At 55.7% G+C, this 24,761-nt stretch overlaps 2 protein-coding genes and 1 pseudogene across 8 annotated transcripts in view; 2 read left to right on the forward strand and 1 right to left on the reverse strand.

The window, feature by feature from the left end:
- Window positions 1-63: 63 nt before the first annotated feature.
- On the forward strand, window positions 64-15,736 carry RAB35 (RAB35, member RAS oncogene family). 5 transcript variants are annotated; one of them, XM_060170436.1, is made up of 7 exons: window positions 116-256; window positions 2,970-4,523; window positions 5,673-5,723; window positions 8,931-9,050; window positions 13,558-13,682; window positions 13,771-13,895; window positions 15,180-15,736. In XM_060170436.1, the coding sequence occupies exons 2-7, from the start codon at window positions 4,492-4,494 to the stop codon at window positions 15,306-15,308; spliced, it is 582 nt and encodes a 193-aa protein (XP_060026419.1). In that variant the 5' UTR covers window positions 116-256; window positions 2,970-4,491; the 3' UTR covers window positions 15,309-15,736. The 5 variants fall into 5 exon arrangements, with proteins under 5 accessions (XP_060026420.1, XP_060026418.1, XP_060026419.1 ...); XM_060170434.1 differs by having other exon boundaries at window positions 2,970-3,845; XM_060170435.1 differs by lacking the exon at window positions 2,970-4,523 and having other exon boundaries at window positions 67-256; window positions 8,927-9,050.
- On the forward strand, window positions 15,313-17,493 carry LOC132532247 (uncharacterized; annotated as a pseudogene).
- A 689-nt stretch (window positions 17,494-18,182) lies between these two features.
- Window positions 18,183-24,761, reverse strand: part of LOC132504251 (BICD family-like cargo adapter 1) — a 95,192-nt gene continuing 88,613 nt past the window's right edge. Inside the window, exons 8-9 of one of the 3 annotated variants that reach the window (XM_060121448.1) lie at window positions 22,548-22,668; window positions 18,183-19,686 (exon numbers count right to left, since the gene is read on the reverse strand). In XM_060121448.1, coding sequence (XP_059977431.1) covers window positions 19,525-19,686; window positions 22,548-22,668 — 283 coding nt within the window. In that variant the 3' untranslated portion in view covers window positions 18,183-19,524. Of the gene's footprint in view, window positions 19,732-19,751; window positions 21,736-22,547; window positions 22,669-24,761 lie in introns of those variants that run through there. The other 2 variants (XM_060121447.1, XM_060121449.1) reach the window with 2 other exon arrangements.

The following is a 24,761-nucleotide window of genomic DNA, read 5'->3' on the forward strand; positions in this document are numbered from 1 at the left end:
CGGGGCGGGAAGGAGGGAGGTGGTGGCAGCGGCGGCGGCTGCTGAAGAGGAGGAGGAGGAGGGGGAGCGGAGGGAGGTGTTTCTGTCAGTTCCGGCTGTTTGTTCGGGAAGTGGATCCGCCGCTGCCGGAGCGCCCCGGAGGGAGCTGCGGATCGCGAGGCCAGCACCGACCCCGCCCGCTAGCGCTCGCCTCCCCCGCCCGCCATGGCCCGGGACTACGACCACCTCTTCAAGCTGCTCATTATCGGCGACAGCGGTAAGGGCCGCAGCGGCCGGAGGCGGCGTGGGCCCTGCCGGGCGCGGCCCGCAGGAGCCTCGGGGAGGACAGGCAGTCGGGGAGGTGCCGGCCCGCGCGGGGCGGGTGGGGCGGCCGGCGGCTCCAGGGGCGCGCGGAGAGGCTCCGGGCCGCGCCGAGGTGAGGCTGGGGTGCCGGGGTGCGGAGCAGGGTGCGCGAGGCTTGGGGCTGGGCGCCCGGTCCACTCGCCGCGCCGGTCCCTGCCTCACGTATGACCTTGGTCAAGTCGCGCGATCTCTGGAGTTGGAGAGACCTGGGTTCTAGTCCTGGGGCTACCAGCTTGCTCACTCTGACCTTGGGCGAGTTGTTTCGCCTTTCCGAGCCTCAGTTACCTCATCTGAGAAGTGGGGACTTGCCTCGGTGGGTGGTGTGAGTATTGGATGAGATACAGCTGGAAAAGTGCTTAGTACTCGACCTGGCAGAAAGTGAGCTCCAGTTAGATGTTAGCTGTTGATGTGTTATCAGTAGCCTTTGTAAGCCTCGGTTTCTTCCTCTGTAAAATGGGCATATTCCCAGAACATGCCTCATGGGATTCCTGTGAGGTTTAAATGAGGTAAGACAGGTAAAGCACTTTGTGCAGGGCCTGGTACATTCCTGCTGCATTATTACCTCTGTATGGTTCCATTTCCTCATCTGTAAAATGGAATAGTAATAGGATCTACCTCACTGGGCTGATTGAGTATTCAATGAGATAATGCACACACAGTGTTCAAAACAGATCCGGGCACATAGTGAGTGCTCAGTGTGTGTTTGCTGTTACATACTGTCTGCTGCTAGACGGGTGTTGGAGGTGGGTTGGCCAACATTACAAAAGTGCTTTGACCATTTATACACTCCTGTAGAGTTCCTAGCTCCCTCTCCAGTGCCTAGTGCAGTGCCTCACACTCAGTAGATGCCTAATGTATACTTATTGAATGAATGAATGAATATCAAGTGTCTTAAGATAGGCTGGTTTCTGAGAAAGAGTGGAAGTTTTTTTTTTTTAACATTTATTTACTTATTTAGTCTGTGCCAATTCTTAGTTGTGGCAGGTGGGCTCCTTAGTTGCAGCATGGGAACTCTTAGTTGTGGCATGTGTGTGGGCTCTAGTTCCCCGACCAGGGATCGAACCCTGGCCCCCTGCATTGGGAGCGCGGAGTCTTACCCACTGGACCACCAGGGAAGTCCCAGGGTGGAGGGTTTTAGAAGTGTTTGGAGTGTGGCAGGTAAGCAGGTTTATGGGGTGACCAAGGGGTCAGGGAGGCAGGCCCCAGGAGGTTTATGGGAGCATAGCTGAGGTGCTGGGATTTTATGATGGGGAGGGAGGCTTGGGAATGTGCCAGACTTATAGACCAGACCTGAGTTGAGTGTTGGCTGCAGTGTCATGTTACTGGAGGCAGGGGCCGGGTTGGTGGTGGAACCCATGGATTGTTAAGAAAAGAGGGGACCAAATCAAAGGGGTTGTCAGAGCCTGATGTGGGAGTGCTGTGACGGTGTCATAGCTGGACCAGGAAGGTGGGTGGGTCGTGGTCTCACCGTGGAGCCGGGTTGGGACGTGGCTGGTGGTTTGGATCAGGTGAAGGGTGGCTGAGGCTTCTGAGGCTGCTGGTGGAAGGGAGAAAAGTTAGGGGCTAACTAGGGAGATAAAGAGTAGCTGTGGCTGGGGGAGGAGTTAGAAAGGTGGAGGATGGATTCCTTGTGGTTTGAATGAAAGAAAACCAGACAAGCTATGTAGCCTCGCTCTTGGAGATGGCCTCGGGCATTTCACGGGGTCCTGAGGCTTATGCCTTTCAGGTTTTGATTTCAGCCCTCACCTTGGTTCTGAGGGGCTGGCACCAGGGTGATTTCTCTCCTTTTGGAGTTAGAGTCAGGCTACCATGGTCAAGGTCCCTATCCCTCTGCAAGACATCTGGGGCCTGTGTATTGATATATAAAAATGAAAAGCATAAGCTTAGCCAGAAGATGCACCCTATTGGCTTTTCTCCCTGGTGAAACCCAGGGGATGGTTTTGGCCCCTTTCTCACTGTACATTTTGCATGGTGTATTGATTTTTCACTCAGAAGTTAGGTGTGGGAGAAGACTCGCTGGGTCAAGATTTATGTGACCTGGTTCCTTGTTCAGTCCGAGCGTGTAGGACTACGTTGTGTAGAGGAGATGGATGTTTTACAGTTTAATTTCTCCTGACAGTGAGCTGATACTCAAAGCCCAATGCTTATGAGGCTGGGAGATGGTAGCCATGGAAGTTCAAACTAAGCTTTGGCAACTGAGCAAGGAGACTAACATCACGCCCTCCCCTGAACCTGGCTCCTTATGTGATGCTTCCTTAAGGTTTTTCAAACGATTTCATAGACACTCTCTCATTTGATCCTTACACGTTGCCTGTGTGGTTTGTCAAATAAGGAAACTAAGGCTCAGGGTAGCTGACTGTCTTGCCCCAAGTCACACAGCTCTTCAGAGGCAAAGCCAGGAGTTAATGCACATGACGCTTTGTGAGCAGCTGGTGTGGGGCCTGGCACACAGTAGGCCCTCAATGAGTGTAAGTTTCTTTCTGTATAAATCTAGAGCTCTTCTTCCCACTCTGCCACATTGTACACGCTTCTGGAATACAACCCCTCAGCTTTTGCAGCTCTTGTTTGTGCCTAAGATTGTATACTCTCTCTTATGCTCTTCTGACATTGGCTCTGATTTGTAACAGCATTTCGTCCGATCCATGGGGCCAGCCAGACTCATCCTTAGAACCTGGAGGCCGCAGTGGCTGTTGAAGGTCTAATTGAAGCTTTCGACCTCACAGATGAGTGAACTGAGGCTCGGGGGTGCGGTGTGTGTGTGACCTGTCTGATCCTATACAGGGAATTAGTTCCTGAGCCAGGATTAAACCTGAGAACACGTTACTCAAAGGTCTAAGGGTTTCCAACAGTCTAGAACCGAAGCAAAGAGGGATGAGGGAACTAGAGAGCAAGGGAGGAGCACGGCCAAGGGTGGGGGCTTCTATGGAGGCATTTTGAGGACCAGAGCATCTGTGTAGGGCAAGAGGCAGAAGGCAGGGGCAAGAAGGAGTTTGATGCAGGGAGAGCAGTGGTGACTGAGAGTGGGGGGTAAGGTTTTTGCAGAGAGAATCTGTCTCCGGGCTACCAAGAGGCATCAAGGGCCAGGGCCTGTGCTCTCTGCAGGGTTGAGGGTGATGGGGCTGGCCTGTCGGGGTGCGTGCTGGATATGGCCCTTGGAAAGCTGCTGACTTCGGCTGTGGTGAAGGCAGATTGGTACCCGTCACTTCCTCCCCTGGGCGGGTGCTGCAGGGTGGATGGTAGCAGCATGTGTTCCTAAGGTGGCTTCTTCAGGGGTATTTAGGAAACGGTGTTTCTCTGCATGGGTTTCCCTTCCTTTCAGGGGGGAGAGCAAGGCCAGAGGTGGGTGCTGGCCTGAAGAAGCCATTGACGTGGTGACTGTAGTGGTTTTGAGCGGCTCTGCAGATGAACTTGGGGTGAATGAAGAGCACCCGGAGAGGCCAAGCTGGGGGGACGCTGCTGCTTCCCTGCTTCACGCAGAGAGCACCCCCCGCCCTTAGACGTATGTGAGTCAGATACCATTTAACTTAAAAAAAGGATGCTGCCGCCCCCCGAAAGTTTGACCACCTCTGCTGCTTGGGCTCCTTTTACTGCTGCAGCTGTAGCGTTGGGTAGCATGGCTGTCTGTGATTGGCATTGGCTTAGTCATAAATTCACTAAACAGTGTTTTGTTGGCCCCTACTGAGTGCTGGGCCCAGCTTCCAGCCCCGTGAACATGCAGGGCAAGTGGAGCGAGACCTCCTTCCTAGAGGAACTCATGGCCCGGTGGCCCAGACACAAGGTTTTTGCTGAGTAAGCGGGCCAGGAGGCTCCAGGAGGAAGCAAGGAGCCGGCAGGGCCGATGGGGTGTTGGCGCTGGTCAGAGCGCCGTGAGGGACTAGCCCAGGACTGGGGCTCTCCTCAGGCTGGGCAGGAAGCCTCGCAGAGGAAGTGGCCCCAGCGCGGCAGGCTGCGGCTGAGCGGCGGGGACCGGGGCTGCGGCACCTGTCTGCTCAGAGCTGCGCCCAGCCTGTCTTCAGGATGGTCAGACCCCGGTTCACTCCATGAGACAAGTTCTTCTGGGCATCGCTGGGCGACTCACCCACTTGGAGAGGTCCCCAGAGGAGATCGTCAGAGAGGACTGCCCAGAGAGGACGCCTGGGTCAGCTGGGAATGGGGCAGCGGCAGCTCCCTCTGAGTATCTGGTGAGCGCACGGGTTCCTCCCCACAGCCAGGCACACACACTCAAAGTTCGCTCTTAGCTGGGGGCGTAGGCGTGGGGTCTGAGACCCTGGGTTAAGACGTTCTCTTGTCTAGCTTTGATAGCACTGCTGCTAAGACTCTGACAGGCATGGGACACAGGAGCCACTTTGGGTTTTTTTGTTCCACTTCCAGAAGCAGATGCAAGAAGACCTCCCAAGCAGCATGTATTGGCAAGAGCCGTGGAGCTCCAGGGTGGACAGCCCTGGATTCAGATCCAGCTCCATGCCCCTGCCGAGGCCCCTAGACCAGCCGTGTAGCTTCTTGGAGCCTCTGATACCTCATCTTAATAGATGCAGCTGGACTTGCAGGAACATCCGAGTGCCGGCCACACGCAGTGCCCTGCGTGTGCTAGTGGTTTCCTTCTGTGCTCGGTTGACCCAGCTGGCTTGGGGGGAGGGCAAGGGCGGAGACAGGAGGACACAGGGCACAGGACAGGTGCACCTGGAGGCTAAAGCTGCCGTGTGTTGAAGTAAAGGGAAGCCACCCCTATGACGGTTCTGCCTGTTCTTGGAACAGGAGAGACTGTGGGAAGTGAAATGGTCTGAGCACCCTGAGCACCCCTGAGCTGAGGGGTGTCAGGCGGGCGCCCCCCTCGCCACCCATGTAGCCACCCGTGGCATCAGCCGGGGTGAAGGTGGCCGACAGTCGGTTCAAGTTGTCTGCGCCTCACTTTCTTCATGTGCAGAATAGCCCTGAGGATCTCCAGGGTGCTTTGCAGCCATGCAGCCCCTTGTCTCTCACCAAACCGAAGCTCCACATGTGATGTGCATTTTCCAGGGACTGCATTCTAGACACACCTTGGGGCCAGTATCCCTTGGTCGGCCTTCCCCTGCTTCGTGTCCGTCGTTGGGTCTCTTCCTTGGGGTTGCTGGGCCTGGCCCTCACACGGGCCCAGCTCGTGTCTTACACTGAGATGGAGGAAGAGGTCAGAGATCCAAGGGGAGAGGTGTTCTGGTGCAGGCTGGTTGGGGAGGAAGATGGGTGCTGCTCTGCCTCTGAAGAGTTAGGACTCGGGACCATCTCCCTGAAGAGGGGTAGGGGTTGGAGTGGGGACCCGGGCCTCCTCTCATTTCCTGCTTTCTCCCCTGCAGGTGTCGGCAAGAGCAGTTTACTGTTACGTTTTGCAGACAACACTTTCTCAGGTGAGTGTGCCGCTGGGATGCTGCCGGGTGTTTTGGTTTTAACATCCCTTCCCCTGGCGCCAGAACACCCTAGCCTCTGCCTAACGTCAGAAAAGTCCTCATTCTGATTGCCAGACAGGGGAGGAGGAGGAGGGGGCGTAGGTTAGAAGTCTCTGTGGTCGGTCTTCATCTATCTTGTTCAAAAAAATCCTCCTGCAGGCCCATCCTTTTTCTACTCAGGGTCTTTTTTGTGTCCTAACATTTAAAAAAGAAAGAAAAAGACAAGTTAGGACATGCCTGTATAAAGTGTCAAACAGGAAGGCTCAATACAGTGAAAAAGGAGCACTGCTCCCCACCCCCTGCCCCACCCCCATCCTGGGTACCCTGGTAGCCTCTGTTCAGTGTGATGTGTCTCTCACTCGACTCCACACGCTGTGGGCCGGTCACTTGCCTTCCCCTCGGCATATCAAGGATCATCCTTGCACGTCTACATGCAGACCTGTGGTACTTTTGAATGGCTGTGCAGCTTCCTGGGCTGTTCAGGGATGCACATTGTTCATAACAGTGTTCTTGATGCGTGCATGCTTTCTAGTTGCCTCTATTTTAAGTGGTGCTGTATTTCTTGGGACACACTGTGTGTTTATTCTTGCATAAAAGTGGAGTTACTAGGTCAGGGGGTATGTGCTTTTAAAGTTTTCACAGGTACTGCCAGTTCGCCTTTCACAGAAGCTGTACTAAGTTGAAGGGGTCTAAAGAGCCCCTTGTCAATGCTGGTAGGTACTAGGTCTTAGTGGTGTTCATTTTTGCTCAGCTGATAGGCAAGAAGTGCTGCTCATTCAGTCTTGTGTTTCCCTGATCACTGGTGAAGTGGGGCACATTTTCATTGGTCGAGCACATCAGGTTCAGTGCAGAGGCTTTGGGCTGTCTTGGCCTCTCTGATCGAGGACTGATGTGTGACTACCTCTGGGAATTCCCGTGATGCAGTTGAGGGGCGAGCTTCACTTAGGAAGTGATTACATGGTGGATGCCTCTCTCTTGAGGAAGGGAGAGGTGGGTTTCTCCTGACAGTGGCCCTGCACACCCCTGGTGGCATGACATTGGAAAGAGTTGTCTTCTCTATGTGACCATGAGTGTGACTGAGTCTCAGCTTATCTTTAAAAGTGGGACCGATCCCCATCCCTCCCACGTAGGGTTACTGCGAGGATTCCCCAGGACTAAGTAATCTCTCAGTAAACACCAGGGGTTTGTCGTTGTCTCCTATTCGAGAATGGTGACTAGTGGGCACTTCTCACTGCGCTGGAAAACATTCCTCTTCCTCCTTATGTCCCTCTGACTCCCCCTCCTGTCAGCTCTCAACTCTTGGAGGGTTCTCTTTTGCAACCTCTCTCCTCCTTTCCATTTCTACTACCAGTTCAGACTGCTGTTGATTCTAGCCCGAAGCATTACAGCAGCTCCTGCCCGTCCCGTACCAGACTGCTGAGTTTATCTTGCTAATGCATGTCTCTGGCAGGGTTTCCTCTGTTTAAAAACCTCAGCGGTCCTCTCAAGTGAGCAGAGTTCACAGCAAGGTTTCTCCACTGTAGCACCACTGATGCTCTGGGCCCTGTAGTTCTTTGCTGTGGCGACTGTCCTGTGCATTGAAGGATACTGAGCAGCATCCCTGGGCTCCACCCACTAGATGCCAGCACCCTTCCCCCTCCCAGTTGTGACAGCCGAAAATGTCTCCAGACATTTCCAAGTGTCTTCTGGGGGGTGACTCAACAATCCTCTGTTGAAAACCACTGGCCTTCAAAATCTATCATCTTCAGTTCACCTTTCCAGCTTCCTACCTCATGTTGTCTGTTCATGCTTTTTTGTGTTTTCACTAGCTCGCTCACTTATTCAGCCATCAGCTGTGTATCAAGTGCCCACAGCACTAGGTGCTGGGCTGCTCTCCTTGGTGTAATCCAGTCCCCGCAGAGAGCCAGATGCCACCTTGTCCTCTGTGCTGCCTCAGTTCTTTTCTTCTGGGTGGGATGTCTTTCCCCCAGCTAATCTCAGCCTTTGAAATCATACCTATTCTTTCAAGCCAGGTCTAAATGTGACTTGCGCCCGAGAGCCTTCCTTGATCTCCACCCCACTTTGAACTTTGACCTTTCCTATCCACTCTACACACTTGATAGAGTCAGTTGTGTGTGTGTCTTGTCTGCGGCACCGGGTCACACTGTCAGCTCCAAATGGAGTGAGAACATGGGCTCTTCTAGCATTCGGGCCTTTGTAAGCCTGGACAGGACTATTCTGTTGCCAAAAATTCTCTTTAACTCCATCTTTCACACAGATGCCCCAAGAGAGCTATTTACAATGCAGCTCTCATGCTTGGATTAAACCCTTCAATGCCTCCCTGTCACACACAAAAGAGAAAGTCCAAGCTCTTGAAAATGGCACAAAGGCCAAGATCTGGCCTTGCTCACCTCCACCCCGAACCTGCCTCCCTCCGTGTGCTTGACCTCAGGCCACTACCCCCCCACCCCCCCCCACCCCCCCCCCACCACTGCTACGTTTGCTGCCATCTCCTCTGCCTGGAGCAGTGTTTTTCAAATTGCAGGGCGGGACTTAGTTTTATTTTTTTAGTTTTTATTGGAGTATAGCTGATTTACACTGTTGTGTTACTTTCTGCTGTACAGCAAAGTGAATCAGTTATACAAATACATATATCCACTCTTTTTTGGATTCTTTTCCCATACAGAATATTACAGAGTAGTTTCCTGTTATATATATGTAATAGGTTCTTATTAGTGATCTATTTTATTTGTATATAGATATATATATTTTACATATAGTAGTGTGCATATGACTTGTTTATGTTTCAGGAAGTTAATTTTGTGGGTCATTTAAAATGTTAATGCATCATAGGCTCCCACCGTTCCCAGGCCACAGTGAACGTGTCCATGCCCCGGCCACTCTAGTAGAGGGGCATGTCCCCTCCCCCCAGTCACGTCCCCTGTTTTATTTTCTCTGTGGCACTCATTGCTCTTGAAATTGTCTTCTTTATCACTGTTTCATTGTATCCTGTCTGTTGCCCTCACCTTGGGGCTCGGACTTTGTCTTTTTTGTTCAGGGCTGTGTCCTCCAGGCACTTGGAGTGAGCGGGGGCGGGACAGTGGAGCCCAGGGTCACCTGTGCCATTTAGGGCGTGGTCTGACCAGGGCGGCCTGTGGGCCCTGCTAACATCTGTGTGTGTGCAGGCAGTTACATCACCACGATCGGAGTGGATTTTAAGATTCGGACTGTGGAGATCAACGGGGAGAAAGTGAAGCTGCAGATCTGGGACACGGCCGGGCAGGAGCGCTTCCGCACCATCACCTCCACGTGAGTCAGGCCAGCCCCGCTCCTGCTCAGACCCCTTGCCACCGACATTCAGACACAGTTGAGCCACTAGTGCCGGGTCACGATAGAAATGCCACTGGGGCGGGCCCCCGCGACTGTTGAGAGGTGAGCTCCTTGCCGGCTGCAGTGGGTGGCGTCAAGTGGGGTCCTTCCTCTTCCTGAGGCTGCAAGAAGAGGAGGGGGCGTGGTGGGACAGCGCGCGCCAGTCCGCTGACCCTCTGGCCTTTGGTTCCTTTGTCTTTAAAATGGGGTAGCAGTGGTGATGTTGGCTTTGCCAGGTGGTGAAACACTTAGGCAATGACAGTGCTCTTGTTAGGTGTCAGCTGTGACAGCCGGGGTCGTGGGGTCAGCCGTGCAGGCTCCCGTCACCACCCTGACTTCCGGGAGGGGGCTTCCCTCTGCTGGGAGGCCTGGAAGGAGCACTGGTAGGTAGGAGGCCGTTGGGTGGCCCCTCCTCCCCAAAGCTGTCTACTGGGAACCCAGCTCACGCTGAGGGCTGTCCTCCTTTGCTGCTGCAGTACCTTTGTAATTCTTAGCTGTAAACAGGAGGAAAACCTAGCTGGAGCGCCAGACAGCAGGGGTCCTGTGGAGTGGCTGTTGGTTAATGGAACAGGTTCCAGGAAAGAGCAGGGCTATGAAGGCAGACACTTGGGAATTTACATTTTTGCTCTGCTGTGTGACCTTGGGCAAGTTGCCTAAACTCTATGCTTCAGTTTCCCAGGGGGCTTGTCTTTGGGATTTGCTTTAATGCCAAGTCCAATGTGCTTGGGGACATCCACGTGTGAACATGGATGATGCCATTGAGCTCCCTGCAGCTGGTACTCTCATCATCCCTGTTTTACAAACGAGGGAGCTTCCGAGGGGGTCCTGCTCCCTGTGATGGGCAGCGCCTGCGCTCCACACTGGGGTGTGTGCAGAGCAGGAGCCAGCGCCTGGCCTGGAGTAGTCGCTTCTTCCATCGGCCTCTCCTTTGCCTCCCCCAGCAGAGCCTGTGTGAGTGGGGCTCTTGGGAAGGCACGGGGGAGTGCTGTCTCCTCCCGGCAGGGTGAAAATGGGGCAGACCCCCGGCTGGCCACCCATCTAAGAGGTGGCTCAGGATCTGAGGGGTGGAAAGTGTGAGGGTCGAAGAGCCCCCACGGTGGTGGCTGGGAGTGTCGGGGTGTCCAGGGGTGCCAGCTGGGTGGATGGGTGGCCCTGGTCAAGGGGCTTCAAGGGGCCAGAGCCTGAGCAGGCCTGGAATGGGGGCGGGCTTCTGTCACTGGGCCAGCCCTGTGGTGAGCACACGAGCCAGGACCTGTGACTCCCTGAGACCCCGGGGGTCCCCAGTCCTGGGGGCTGCCCAAGGCAGGTCTCTGCAACGACTTCCCGATGAGCTGCCTGAGCCCCCTTGTGTCTTGGCAGCTGCCAATGAGGCCTCAGCTAAGGAGGGCAGCTCGGGTCAGGGGGTCCTTGGGGTAGGACAGACATCATGAGCTTTGGGCAGCCCAAGCATCTAGGCCTGAATAAGACCAAGACCTCTTGCCGGGGTCGGGAGGAACGGGCACTGACCCCCAGATATCCTTACTCTGGGCTGGGACTGTCGCCAAGGACCTTACCTGCTTCATTTCATTTAATCCTGATAAAAAGTCCTGTGATTATCTCCAGTTTACAGACAAGAAAACTGAGGCCCAGAGAGGGTGAAGTAACCTAGCTTGCTTGGTTAGGAGTTGAACTGAGGTCTGGCTGATGCCGAAGCTCTTGCCTTTAACTGGTCCACAGCTCTGCTCTCTGCTGGCCCTCCACGGCCAAGGGACTGGGGCCGGGGCTGAGGCAGACGGCAGATGCTCTGGTGCCTCCTGTGGGTTAAAACCAGTCAGGGAATTCAGGGCATCTGAGGATACTGGGCCTGTGGCCACAAGAAATGCTCCAGGCAGGGCAGTGGGGCGGGGGAGCCTGAGCCCTTTCAGCAGAGAAGCACGGCCCTGCCCGGCCGGCCATCCTGAGGTCAGCTCCTTCCAGGGCATCGGGAAGAGGGTGAACTGCCTCACTCATCCTCTGGGGGAGAACTCCGCTGCCTGCAGGCAATCTGGGTTTGCACGGGAAGGGAGAGTGCCGCACGCCGGTCGGCCTGCCTGGGGGCTGAGGGAAGGAGTCTGGAGTTTGTTTCAGGAGTTTGTTCTCTTCCAAGGATTGGGGCAATCGGGGGGCAATAACGTGGCCTTTTCTGATTCAGGGCATTAAAAGAGAAACTAAAATTGCATCCTGTTAGCCTGCTGAGAACGCCCTGTTGTCCCCCTCACTGTTTCTTGCCTCCTGGTGGCTGGGGTTCACTGACCCTGAGCTGTGGCTAGGGGCACGGGCTGGGGTGGGGTGCTGAGGGCAGAGGGCGAGGCGGAGGCAGGGAAGCCCCTTCCGTACCTGGCCCTGGGCTCAGACCCAGGCTGTGGCTTGCAGCAGTTCACTCCACTCAGCCTTACATCCTCACTGGTGACGTGGTGACCCTCCTGTCTTGTACCAGGTGTGGCAAAGATCAGTAAGGTCGTGGGTGTGAAGCACCGGCGCTGTGCTGGCATAGAGCCAAGTTGTGGCGCGTGGACGTGATGACTGATGCAGGAGGAGGTGGAAGCCCAGCACACCGGTGCCCTCCTCGCCCGAGCTCTGAGCTCCGGACTGGTTCTCTCGGGTGACACCCCCTTGCCTGGGTCCTGGAGAAGGCGGAGGGTCCCGGGGAGCAGTGGGGGCTTGTGCTGGGGCCGCGGCTGTAGGTATTTCTTGGCATCTTCAACTGTCTTCAGCAAAGGAGGGTCTGGAAACACAGTCCACTGCTCGCATGTCCTTTGTTGGAGGGGGACAATCATCTGTCCTCACCGGTTCCCGGCATGCTCTCCTGCACCTGCTCAGGTGGGTGTCCACCAGGTGGACCCAGGTGATGACCTGGTGCTCTAGGGGGCAGGGAGGGGCAGGGCCTGGATGGCTTGATTGTTCGGGCTCCCCAGGGCAGGGCGCTGTGTCCCCAGGAAGGCAGAGCTGCGGGCAGATGAAGCTCCTGGGGGATGTCAGCGGGTGTCTGAGGGTGGAGAGCCGGGGTCGTGAGAGAGGCTGGGCTTTTCTCACTGCCTTGGTGGCCGGCCTGGGGAAGCTGCTATTGCTGCTGCCTGCCATGCTGTCCCTTGGCTTTCTTCCATCTGTGTCGGGGGCCCAGATTGTCACTGAAGGAATAGTAATAGTGATAATAAAGAGCTGGCCCTTGTGGAAATATGTATTATCTCCTTAGTCCTCACAACCACCCCAAGAGTCCTAGTACCCCCATTTTACAGTTGAGGAAACCGAGGTGCCATGAGGTGCACGCAGTAACCTTCCCAGGGCCCCACAGCCTTTCATAGATGGAGCTCGTTTGACCTGTGTCCTGTGATCGGGCCTCGACTGTGAGGGGTCGGCCAGAGTGCTGACGGGCAGGCAGGTGAGAGCACAGCTGCACCTGCCAGCCTGGCCGGCCCCATCCTCGTGCAGCCTGTGGTGCCTCAGAACCGCCACCTGGGAGGGGCTGCTTTCCTACGGGCTTGGGGCCCTGATGAGCCCCAGGAGGGCAGAGGCGCTATGGGCTGGGCCGGGGGGGAGTCCCCGTCTACCCGTGAGCATGGCCTGTTGCAGGCAGTGGTTCTTACCCTCGTTGTTCTCAGAAACCCCTGGTGAGTGAGAATCTCTGCAGCGCTGGGTGATGTGACGTGTCAGGGTAAGGGGTGTCACCTGGCTACTGGGTCAGTGAAGGCGCTCTGGAGAAGTGTGAGGCTCTGTCCTCCTCTTCCTTCCAGGGTTGATGTCCTCCATCTGTCCTCCTGAACCATGTGAGTGAAGGGGGATGTGGCGTCTGGAGAGGAATGTTCACATCCTCCTGCCTTGCAGACCTTCCAGCTGACCGTAGGTGCCGGGGTCTGTGCTTTTGGATGCGTCCTGATGCCCAGGTCATTTCCATGCCCTACCTGCCCCCCGGCCTGGATGAGCCTGGAGTGGCAGGAGGGGAGGTGCCCACCTGCCCCCAGGGGAGTGAGAACAGACCTTGGCAGGCTTCACAAGTGGTGCGTGTTCTTGGAATGGCATTTTACTATGACAGATTTGAGGACAGAAAAAAGTTTTGAATGTTAAAAAGAGGACAGTGGTAATATGATGTCAAATGCAAACATCGCCTGAATTTTAAAAATAAAACAACTTCAAAGAAGTTTCAAGCTGTTGGCAGCCTCTGAACGATTTGGTTGGCCACTGCAGGGCCGAGCGCTCCCCATTTACCGTGCCTGGGGAGCAGCATGAGCAGCAGTGCTGCCGGCGTCCTACCTGCTGGCTGGGCTCTGGATGTCCAGCCGAGGCCAGAGGGAGAGGAGACACCAGGCGTGCTGGGGGAAAGCACTCGCCCCCTCGCCGTTTCCCAGCCGCTGTCTGGATGCGGGCAGGCGGGTCCTGCGAAGGGGCTACTCTTGTTTAGGCTGAAGCTCTGACGCAGACCCTGGCCCTACAGATATTATCGGGGGACCCACGGGGTCATCGTGGTCTATGACGTCACCAGCGCCGAATCCTTTGTCAACGTCAAGCGGTGGCTTCATGAAATCAACCAGAACTGTGATGACGTGTGCCGGATACTAGGTGAGGCTGGACCCAGCAGGGTAGACAGTGGGATGGAGGGTGGCAGGGCGTTCCCACGGGGCTGGGCTGACCCTGCTTTGCCTTGAAGTGGGGAATAAGAATGACGACCCTGAGCGGAAGGTGGTGGAGACAGAAGACGCCTACAAATTCGCCGGGCAGATGGGGATCCAGTTGTTTGAGACCAGCGCCAAGGAGAATGTCAACGTGGAAGAGGTGAGGCCTGCGCCGGAGGGGCAGGGGGTGAGCACGGCCCAGCTCTGCTCCACCACCATGGCCTCCTTGCCCCACCCTGGCCTGCCCGGGGCATCCAGGTGGCCGACAGAAAACATCACAGTAACGGCCGTTGAATGAGTGCCTCCTGTGTGTGCCAGGCCTTGTGCTAGGCTCTTTACAGGTGCCACCTCATATCTCACCAGTCCTCTGAGGTAAATTAGTCCCATGTTTCAAATGGGAAACAGGTTCCAGCTCGTGAGAAGCTGAGTCAAACTATGACGTGCTCCACACCACAGCCGTGCACAGTGTCCACTCAGTCCTTTGCCTCCCCGTCCCTCCCCACTGTCACCTCTTCCTGCTCTCTGGCTTTCCTTGGGGCCTTGGCCTCCTGTAGAGACCAGCTAGCTTTCCTGTGGCCTCCAGAGCTTGCTTGGGTGGGTGTCTGGGCGAGCCCCCAAAGGCATCTGGGGAGGCACATCCCCTCAGACTGGCTGGGCCTCTAGACCGGGGCAGCCTCCTGTCACTTAATGCTGCAGCTGCTGGAAAGCGCTTGTGAGTCTTTGGAGAAAAGCAGGACCTTTTGCCACAAGCCCAGGCTGGCTGCCCTCATGGCTTCAGGAGGGTCCTGCCTGTGGGGTGTGGAGCCCAGGGGCGCCAGATCCCACTGCATCCTGGGCTCGGGCTGCCTGATTGCAGGGACCCCGGGCGCCTGCGTCAGGCTAGGGTCACAGTGTGGGCTTTTCCACTTAGGGGCCTGTGGCGGGGCCCTGAGTCCTCTCCACGCTCCACTGTTGCTTGTGTAGATTAGGGTGGGGTGAGAGCCTCTGCCTCCCGGGTTGGGGGAATGAGTGAAGCAAACTATGTCACGTACTTGTTACCTTTCCCAGAAGTGGAGGAGAGCTGTGGGGTGGTCCGGGGAAGGTTCTAGGCAGGGTGTGCAGGGAGGTAGCGTGGAGCGGGCAGGCTCTGGGTGCTTCTGGTCCGTCGCAGGGGCACCTTTATCTGTGTTGTCTGGAGTCCAACTGAAGGAAAGGAGTTCTTTCTCCTTTAAGAGAAAGACTGGAAAACCCCTTCCCTGAGACGTAGCTCAAAGGTCTTTGATGTTGTTCCTCTTTGACCTTTATAATTCACCACCTCCTTCTAGATAGGGTTTGAAGACACACATACAAAAAAAACTCACCTGTAGAACTAGAAAGCTGGGCCTGGGGAGGCAGGGAGTTGGCCACGCTGTGATGGGGCCTCCACGCTGGTCTGAGGCCTGCCCTGCCTCCTTCACCCTCACAGATGTTCAACTGCATCACAGAGCTGGTCCTCCGAGCAAAGAAAGACAACTTAGCGAAACAGCAACAGCAACAACAGAACGATGTGGTGAAGCTCACGAAGAACAGTAAACGAAAGAAACGCTGCTGCTAATGCCCCCAGCCCACTGCAGAGACTGCACTGCGGCCACTCCCCCTGCCCCAGGCCAGGGGGCTCCTCTCCTGGGGGACACTGTTTCGTGCCGTTATTTAAAGAATTCTCTCCACGTTTTTGTACCGGGAGGCGCCATCGGCACTTCCTCCCCTCCCCCATCGAGTGCCAAGAAGGTGTTGGACAGCCTGCCCTTCCCTTCTGGCGCCCCTGCCCCCCGGCCAAGGCGCCTGGGCCCGGCGAGGACGCTGCCAGCCAAGCGGACTGATTAACCGGAGTTTGTACATAATGTATATTGCTTTAACCAGCGCATCACCCTTGTCCTGCTCTGGCTCTTGCCTCCCTAATGCCAGCCTGCTGCGACACCCCCTCCCCACCCAACCCCAACTTACTGCCAGCAGCTTCCTGAGGGGACAGGATTACATGCTAGACATACCTTTTGCCAACCTGGGCTGGTGAAGTGGGCTCCACGTGACTCGTTCTCTCCTGCAGGCTGTCGGTGTCTGTCCCTGGCATGTAGGGGCTCACCCCTGTTCAGGGCCTCTGCCGGCCCAGCTCCCTCCCCTCTCCATCCCATCCTGTAACCATTCTGGCAGCTGAGGAAACCTGGCCTTGAAGTGGGCCTGGGGTTCCCATCAGAGGCCTGGCCCTTCATTTCCACAGAAGGAGTCACTCCTGCCCTTTGGCCAACGGATTTCTTGTCCTGCCTTCCAGATGCCTCTGAGCTACAAACCCAAGGGAGCCGTGGCTTCTAATTTATATACCAACCTGTTTTGGTTCCAACAGAAAGGTAGGGGTGTGTTTGTGCAGGGATGGGCTTGCAGGGGGACTAAGGAGCATCATTTTAACAGATAAAGAAAAATGAAGCCAAATCAAATGAATTAAGTTCCTCATACTCTTTTTCTCTTACTGAGGTTTGGTTGGCACAGCATCAAAAGTTGTGGCCGCCCAACTTTGGGTCCAGTGTTTTTAGAAAAACTGAATGGCTTCCTGTCATCATGGAGCCGGGCTCTTGGCCGAGCGGCTCTGCCTTCCCGGTGGTTTGCTGGTGGGAAAGGAGGGGCCTTCCACCCCGGTCTCTGTCGGCCCAGGGCCTCCCGCTGAGTCGTGGGTCTCCGATGCAGCCCCAGGCACCTTTGAGTGTGGGGAGTGGGTGCCAGGGGCCGCTGGGCTGTGGGGACAATGTCTCTGAGCTGCACGCAGGCAGCCTTGGATCACTGACAGGACTGTTTTAGTACAAAGGTAGCATGAGGATTTCTTAGTGAATGGGAAGGAATGGCCGCTGGGGCTGGGAGCCAGCTCTGACCCACCGTGGTGCCCTGGAGGAGAAACCAGGGTTGTCTGCACTTGATGACTGTCACCGCCACCCCCTCGAGACGCTTCATTCACCTTTCCTCTAAAAGGATCACGTAACCTGGGAATAATTTATTTCAACACCATGATGTGTTTTACGAGATTTCCTTTCCTAGGTGATTTCCAGGCCAAGCCCTGATTGGACAATCACATCACAGATCTCACTGCACATTTTCCATGTCACTGTTGATGGGTTTTCAATCAGTAAAAAACTGGGGGTTTCTTGTGTCCTGTCTCTCCACTTCCCCAAACTGCCAAAAGCCCGTAGTTCTGTGTGACAGGCCTTCACTTTGGAGCCACAGGATGAGGTGGGAGCGCTGGGCCTGGGAAGGCGGTGCTGTGGGGGTGACAGCAGGTAGCCCTGTCTGGTTGGGGTGCTGAGAGCCACAGCATGGTCTCCATCCTCAGGACCGTCCTGGTGACCACAGGTCCCGTGGAGGGTGTGGAGAGCTCAGGCCTCCTGGGTGGGCCACAGCTCGGCTCTGAGGTGACACTGGTGTGGCAGTGCTTGCAAATTCAAGCGGCAAGAGGAGGGGGTCCTGGAAGTTTCCAGCCCAGGCTAGAAGCCACCGTGGCTTCTGGCAACTGGACATCCAGACCCAGGTGGTGGGGTGATTTGGTGATGACAGTGTGCCTGTCCCGCTGAGTGTCACACACATGAATGGGGGGTGGGGGAGGGGGGATTCAGGGCTGGACCGGCATCCTGGTGGACCTGATGTGAAATTCCTGTTGAACAACAAAACTTTTAAATGGTTTGCTAGGATTATTTCTGTATTGAAAGTTTCTAATTATGCTTTTTAAAAAAATACTAAAAATAAAGGTTCAAGCTGCCAGATTTTCTTCCAGGGTCTGTTTCCTCTCCTCCAGCTGTGCTCTGGGTGGGCCTGGCTGCTTCCCACCCATTGTGTCCAGCTCTTGTTTGTTCTGGTCTGAGTCCTGCACAGGTGCCCATCAAGGCTCAGGGATGCTTTCAGAAGCCAAGTTTGTTTTCTCCATGAAAGGTGGGTCCAGGTTGAGCTTCCCCTCTGGCTGGGAGCACATGTGGTAAGATGCCAGGGGAAATGCCATGTTTATTCTCCGTGTGCCCAGAAGGATGCAGCGGAAGCTTTGCCTACAGTGATTTCTTTCTGCCTCAGAGTTTCTGCCAAGCTGTTGGATCTGCTCACGGCTTGGTAAGCGGTGCTGGCAGGGCCTGCCTGTAGCTGGGCAGCTGCGGCGCTGGCAGGGAGCCCGGGGCCAGGGTGGGCGTAGACATGGTGCCTTGGGTCACTGCTCACAAAACAACTGTCACTGATGGGCTGCCTCCACTCTCCAGGGGAGGTGCCTTTTCCTGGCTGAATCCACTGATTTTGCACCAACGCATGAGGTGACCTCCCAGGTGCATGGGTGACTCACTATCACTGCCTTTTCACAGCCAGCCAGCCAGCGGTTCGAAAACGTAAAGCTGCATTCTGCCCAAACACCCCCTCTAGGTACCCAGTGACTGAGGCAAGAAGCTCTGTAGAAATTCATTTTATTCTTGAGACTATTTTCAAAAGAAGCAGTGGTGTGCTGTTTTTCTAAAAATATGCCTTTATAGATTCATATATAATATGTATATTATAAAATCCATACATGTATTTACATGATTGCTACATACAAAATTACAGCACTGTGGTATGTACATATCTATAGGTACATTCTTTCCACTCATCCCTGCTGTGCTTTTCCCTTGTGAGGGAGGGAGACGAGCCTTTGTAAAGCGGCTTGCGGGCTGGCTCAGTCCGGGTGCCTCTGAGTCAGGGCCTCAGCAGAGAAGGTGAAGTGGTCGCTGAGGAAGGATCAGGAGTCGGGTCGCCGGGTTGGTCCTTCTGTGGGCCTGGTGGGCAGCATGTGGAGGCGTCCACCCCGTGATGCCAACACTGCCCTTGAGGTGGAATGGCTGACCACAGACCCCTCTGGAGCCATTCTGTGGCCTGGACTTGCTTGGCCGAGCCAAGAACTTGTAATAGGTAAGGGGTGCCAGGGGCCTGTGGGAGGAGCAGACCCCTCTCAGCCCTGGCACCAGGAAGGGGAGAGGGCTGAGGGCTAAGCCTCCAGAGGGCCCTGTTGAGGAGGAAGGCCTGCACTGGAGGGGGTGGGGGAGGGAGGGCAGCAGTGGCAGGGGCTGGGGCAGGCCCTTCTCCCTCTTAGGCTCGGGGTGGCCTCAGCCAAGCCCCGGCAGGGCCCGCTGTGGCCGAGTGCGAGCGTAGCCCTAGCCGTCAGGCCCCACAGGCTGGGGCTCCTGGCCCGTAGGTGCTCCAGCAGAGGTGCATGCACGCGGGTGAGGGGCCGCTTCCTCCCTGGGCCAGGCGTTGCTGGAGGGTGGGGTTCAGGCTGGGGCCTGGTGCCCTGCAGGACTAGGCCCCCATGGCTCAGACCAGCTGGGGGCAGCCAGGGCCTCCTGAGGCATGCAGAAAGGGCCTCCATTTCTTCCGTTCCCCGTATTCCAAAGCAGAAGGGCAACGGTGCTTGGGGTTGGGCACGGGAGTCATTGAGGGGTAGGCGGGGTGGGTTGTGATCCATCAGGTCTGAGCAGCAGAGCCCAACCAAGGGGCCACTCTGGAGGCAGTCCGAGCCCTGCTCAACAGCAGCGGATCCCAGGGAAGCCCAGGCTGGGTGTGGCCAGGCAGTGGGGACAAGGCTCCTGCCCATCCCTCTGTTGAGAGCAGCCTTCACAGGCCGAGTGGGCCCTCCTGGACGACTTGGCCCCTGTGTGGGTGGGCAGCGCGGCTGCTGAGCCTGGCCCAGGGGTGGGGTCTGGTGTGCACACATGGTGCACTGCTCACATGCCCCCTTTTCAGTCACCTCCAGTGCACCCATCCTTGCTGGCCTGACTCCTCCCAGTTTAAATTTTCCTGAAGAATGAGAAGAGCCGTTTGCCTTCAGCGGTGCTGGGCTCATCGCCACGCCCCGAGCCGTGGGCCCTGGAGAGGGCAGCAGCAGGCCGGCTCTGTTCCTTCAGGTGCGTGTCCATCAGCTGTCGGTCAATGACCCTGTGCATGTCATCCTGCAGAGGGCAGAGTGGAGGGGGCTGAGCAGCTCTGACCCGGCGCTGCGGGTGGGCGGGGAGGTGGCAAATGTAGGAAGCGAGAGATGAGGATGAGGGATGAGATGAGTGAGCGGCTGCAGCCACGGCTGCCCCGATGCGACCAAGCAAGCAGCAAGTGTGGATGCAGTGCGGGGACACAACAGTAGCCACGCGGCACCTCCAGTCTCCTCAGGGCTTGGGCTGGCTTCTCACTAATGTTACTCCCTCGGCTGACCCCGCAGACCAGGTGTGTCTCTGTGGGCCCAGAGGATGGCCGCAGCTGATACTTGCCCGTCTGCCTCTCCACCCAGCCTGCCAGCCCACACCAGCGCTCAGCCTTGCCTGTGACCGGCCCTCTCTGTCCTGCTTCCTGTGTCCCCTTGGGTCTGGGTGGGCACCTCTCACTTGGCACCCACCCCCCACCAAACCCTGGGGTGGCCTCAGCTTGCCAGCTCTCCAGCCTAACATCCTGGCCACAGGGGGCTTTTCCTGCCCCTTCATCCCCTTCAAATTACTACCAGCCTGAACTGCTGATGCCCATGCACCCCTGGCAGGCCCACGTGCGAGGTCACAGGCTCCCTGGTGCCGTCCTCGCTGACCACCAACCACGCGCTCGGCCCCCACTGGCAGAGGCCAGGGGGCATCACCATCTTCGGGGCTTGTCTTGCTCCAACTTACGCCCACTTCCTTGGCTTCTTCAATGGGGTAGCACCTTTCCCCTCCGGTGTGTTAAAGTTGCATAGAAAACTCCCCCTTCTCCCTGACTTCGCCTTACGGAACATCAGCTTTTACGCCACGGAGTGGCTAACGGACGGAGCAGCTCCACTCTCCATTCTACTTGCTAGATTCTGAGTCTGTGCAAGATTCCATTTGATAAAGGCGTTCCGCCACTAACACATTATGAAAACTATTGGTTTAGAATCAAAAGCAGCCCTGTCTAGTAACATCAGCCGGAAACACAAGCATCTGCCTGATTCCTTCACCCTGAACCCGATGGGCTCTGGGATGTCCTGGTGAAAAGACCGAGCCTTGGGCCAAATGCTGGAGTGAATCAGCTGCTCGTGTCTGTTCGTGCACAGGACTGTGAGGCCTGCTTTCGGGCTGGGCGTTTCCTGAGGTCGGGGAAGATGACCTCAGCAGCCCAGAGCAGCTGCTCACTTGGTGAGCACAGGAAGTGGGCTGGCTGGGCCCCACTCCCAGCTTGACCAGCTTGTCCACCACTCCTACACACTCACCTAAGCTCTCAACAGTCACTCAAATGTCTTTGCAAGTTTCAGTGTGAAACAAAGGGACTTTCCTGACCAGGTCACCAGGTGGCGGCGGGTGTGGACCCCCTGCTCATGTCCTGCTCTCCTGCCTTCCTCCCCTCTTCATATTCAACTTCCTATACACCTCTCCTCCTCCTCCTCACAAAAATGAGATATAGTCCCTACTTTGAAGGTCCCCGTGTCGTGTCAAATCCTCAGCACAGTGCCCTGTACTTGGGAAGTGCTCCATAAAAATCTATGTTGTTAAGTGTTCTCTGGTACATTGCAAACTGCATTTTTTTATACTTTTAAGATTTATCAAGATAATTCCATGAAATATATCAGTTCAAAACTTCGTACACACACATGCATGAGCTGCTCATAATTCCATGCTGGCCGTTACTTCTATAAAACAACCCATTTATGAGGAGGTGGAACCAAGAAACCAGGGCCAGACGGGTCAGCCTGTCAGTACTGGGCCACCTGCTGCCGCGCTCACCGGATGTGACAGTGGAAGGAGGAGGGAGGCCAGGGCTCGATCGATGGCATGGCACGCTGTACGGAGATGACGCCGGCACTGACACACAACACGGTGGACCACAAGGGAGGCGGCAGGGGCGGGACTGCGATGGTGGCAGGGAAGAGGGTGGGGGGATGAGGGCTCAATCTCACCTCAAAGGCAGGAGGGGTGTACAACTAAAGCTGTTGATACGGGAACTGAGAAAGGCCACTAGATCAGAAACCAAAGGAGCCAGATAGTAAAAAGCCCTGAGGAAGCAAACTGTAGCCGAGAGAAAAGAGAGAAGAACAGGGGCGGTGAGCCAGGAAACAGCAGCTGGCTTTGGGGCAGGAGGCAGGGAGCCAGGGAGCAGCTCTCTAGGGGGGAAGCCAGTGCTCCTGCGGCCAGCCCGGCAGGGCCCTGGAGGGACAGTCACTTCTAACCTGCCTTCCATGTGGGGCTTGCCTGGGAAAGCCCAAGGGGACTTTTCATCTATCTGGTTAGGATTTCTTGGGGAGAAACAAGAATGGTTACACCCACATTCTGAAGTTGTACTACCCTAACCTCATTAACAAAAAGCAAGTATGGCCCTGGCCCAGTGGGCAGCCACGTTGGCTGAGTGGACTCTGACAACTGTGGCCCTAGAGACGGACACACTCATTTTCCCCAGACCTGTGCCAGGACAGTGCTCTTTGGAAAAAAGGAAGCTGGCCTTTGAGAAAGGGAAGAGCATCAGCTGCTGGCAACCCAAGGATGGCTGAACTACAAACATCCAGTTGTGAATTTTCAGTCAGTCATATAGGGCTTCCTGGGCCCTCCACGTTAACGGCCGTTTTTTTCTAGCTAATTTAAACAAAGCCAGGACAACTAGCTGAAGGAGGCCCCTGTTCCAAGCCTAGAGGTCGGCACAGCCTGGGGTTCCTTGCTCTCGAGAGCATCTTCCTTTAGGCATTCTTCCCCAGGGACTGGGGGACCGCGAGCCCTGAATTTCATCAGGTGAAGACTGGGATTACTGCTCACCCCACACGCATGGGACCCTCCAGTAACAAGCTCTCATTCTTACACTCAGCCTGGGTTCAGAGACTCTCCCTTACCTGCCAAGCCTCAAGCTGCTGCGAGAGGTTCAGTTTCTGCTGAATGGCATCCAGTAGCTGGCTGTTCAGAGACATCATGTCCATCTTGCACTTGGCGAGTTCCAGCTCCACAGCGTTCTTCCTGAAAACAGACAAGCCAGGGTGAGCGCGGACACCTTGTGCCAGAGGCATCAGGTTCTTTGCCTGGGGCACCTGGAGTCCTCGGGATGAGGAAACAGCCTCTGACCCCAAACTCACAACAAACAGTAACTGTAACAGTAACTATGATGTTACTTGTGGAGGGTTGGAAAGTTTTGCAATATGCTTTCATATACATTTTCTCAGTTTTCATAACCAACCTGTAGGTGAAGGAATAATCTGTCATCCCGTCTCAAACAAGAAGTGATTAAAAAAGAATGACACTTAAATCAGGACTGGAACCCAGAGATCAAAGGCCTCACAGCACTAAGGAACTGCCAATTTTTCCCCCAAAAGGCCAGTCCCCTTGGAAGTTGGACTTAACCTCCTAGTGCTCTCCTTCTCACTAGCAATCCCCCCTTTAAGGGGTGTGTGCAAAGGCAGCCACACAGTGGTGATCATCACAGCTTAGCTGATCGTTGTAGCCAACAGTTAGGGTAAATTATATGATGGAATACGGTCACCAGTAACAACCACGACACTGAATATTTACTGACAGTGGGGCAATACTCCTGATGCATGCTGAGCGGAGAAAAAAGACAAGAAACAAGGTCACATATGATACACGCTTTGTAAAAGAATACTTGCCTGTATTTGAAGGTCATACACAAAAATGTCTACTTGGTTATCTCTGGATGAGGATCACTGATGGGTAATTGCTCCCACACTTTTGCATTTTGTATTTTCACATTTTCATGTTTTACATATTATTTTGTTCACCTTTCCCAACATTCCTAAATCATGGTTGTTCAACGCAAAGGACAATTTTTGGGGAGGCAGGGAATGGGAATAAAAAATGCAAGAGACTAGCTGGGCAGCTTCTGCTAGGTGGCACTGGTTGCCCAGCTGCCAAAATGAGCATTATTTAGCCCTTATCTTCATCAACCGTTACCTTTTTTTTTTTTTAATAAATTTATTTGGCTGCGTTGGGTCTTTGTTGCTGTGTGTGGGCTTTCTCTAGTTGCGGCGAGTGGCGGCTCCTCTTCGTTGTGGAGCGCGAGCTTCGCATTGCAGTGGCTTCTCTTGTTGCAGAGCATCGGCTCTAGGTGAACGGGCTCAGTAGTTGCGGCTCATGGGCTCTAGAGCGCAGGCTCAGTAGTTGTGGCGCATGGGCTTAGTTGCTCCGCAATGTGGGATCTTCCCAGACCAGCGCTCGAACCCGTGGCCCCTGCATTGGCAGGCGGATTCTTAACCACTGTGCCACCAGGGAAGCCCATCAACCGTTACCTTTCACATTCAAAAGGGCAAAACTAACAAAACTCCTCGTCGCACAGAACCAGCGACCAATGTGCATGGCCTTGAGAGGACCCACCGCAGAAGCTGCCCAGCTCACATCAAAGCTAAGCGCGGCCGGAAGCCAGAGCAGTTGGGTTAACCTGCTTGGGCAACCGCGCGACCAGCACTTCGTCTCTGGCCTCAAGTCCACCGAGCAATCGGTCACTTCCCCCGACACTCCAAGGTCCCCAGAACGGCTCCCCGCCCACTCTTCCTAGAGAAGCCGCTCCAGACCTCTCACACCAGGACCGCCCACCCGCACTGCAGCTGCAGGGACAGGAGCCGAGCCTGTCCAATCAGCTCCGGCATCTCAAATGCCGCACGCTGCTCCCGTCACGCCCGCTGCCATTGGCTGGCCGCAAACTGCGGAAATCCTTGCAAGGCGCGGGTTGTCATGGACGCCCGGCTGGCCAACCCCACAGTCCTGGAACGTCAACGCAAACCCCTAGTGCCCCGCGGCAGGGCAGCCTCTTGAGCTTACAGGCGTCTCCCGGCAGGTGTCGCCACGAACAGCCTGAAGACCCCAGAATGTGCTGAGTAATGCTGCTGGCGGAGGGGCAGAGGTCCAGCAGCAGCTGCGGCCCGCCACGCACCGAGGGGTCCCCTTCCTTCCTGAAAGCCCCCCGAGCTGGGTCCACCTTGCAGACCTAGGTGTCACAGCCTTGGACTGCACCCTCCGGAACGTTTGCTCACCAGGGAATCTTGGTGCTTCTCGTTCATGGGAAACCCCAGACAAGGAAAGCAATGCTGCAGAACTCCCTG

Source organism: Lagenorhynchus albirostris, chromosome 14 (genome assembly GCF_949774975.1).
Source record: "Lagenorhynchus albirostris chromosome 14, mLagAlb1.1, whole genome shotgun sequence".
Lineage (NCBI taxonomy): Eukaryota > Metazoa > Chordata > Mammalia > Artiodactyla > Delphinidae > Lagenorhynchus > Lagenorhynchus albirostris.

Bases quoted from the DNA above. Each gene is read 5' to 3' on its own strand.
- RAB35 (XM_060170433.1), top strand. From the start codon at position 5,495: ATGGAGGAAGAGGTCAGAGATCCAAGGGGAGAGGTGTTCTGGTGCAGG. The intron at 9,051-13,557 runs GTGAGTCAGGCC...CTGGCCCTACAG, and splicing joins TTCCGCACCATCACCTCCAC to ATATTATCGGGGGACCCACG. The intron at 13,896-15,179 runs GTGAGGCCTGCG...TCACCCTCACAG, and splicing joins AGAATGTCAACGTGGAAGAG to ATGTTCAACTGCATCACAGA.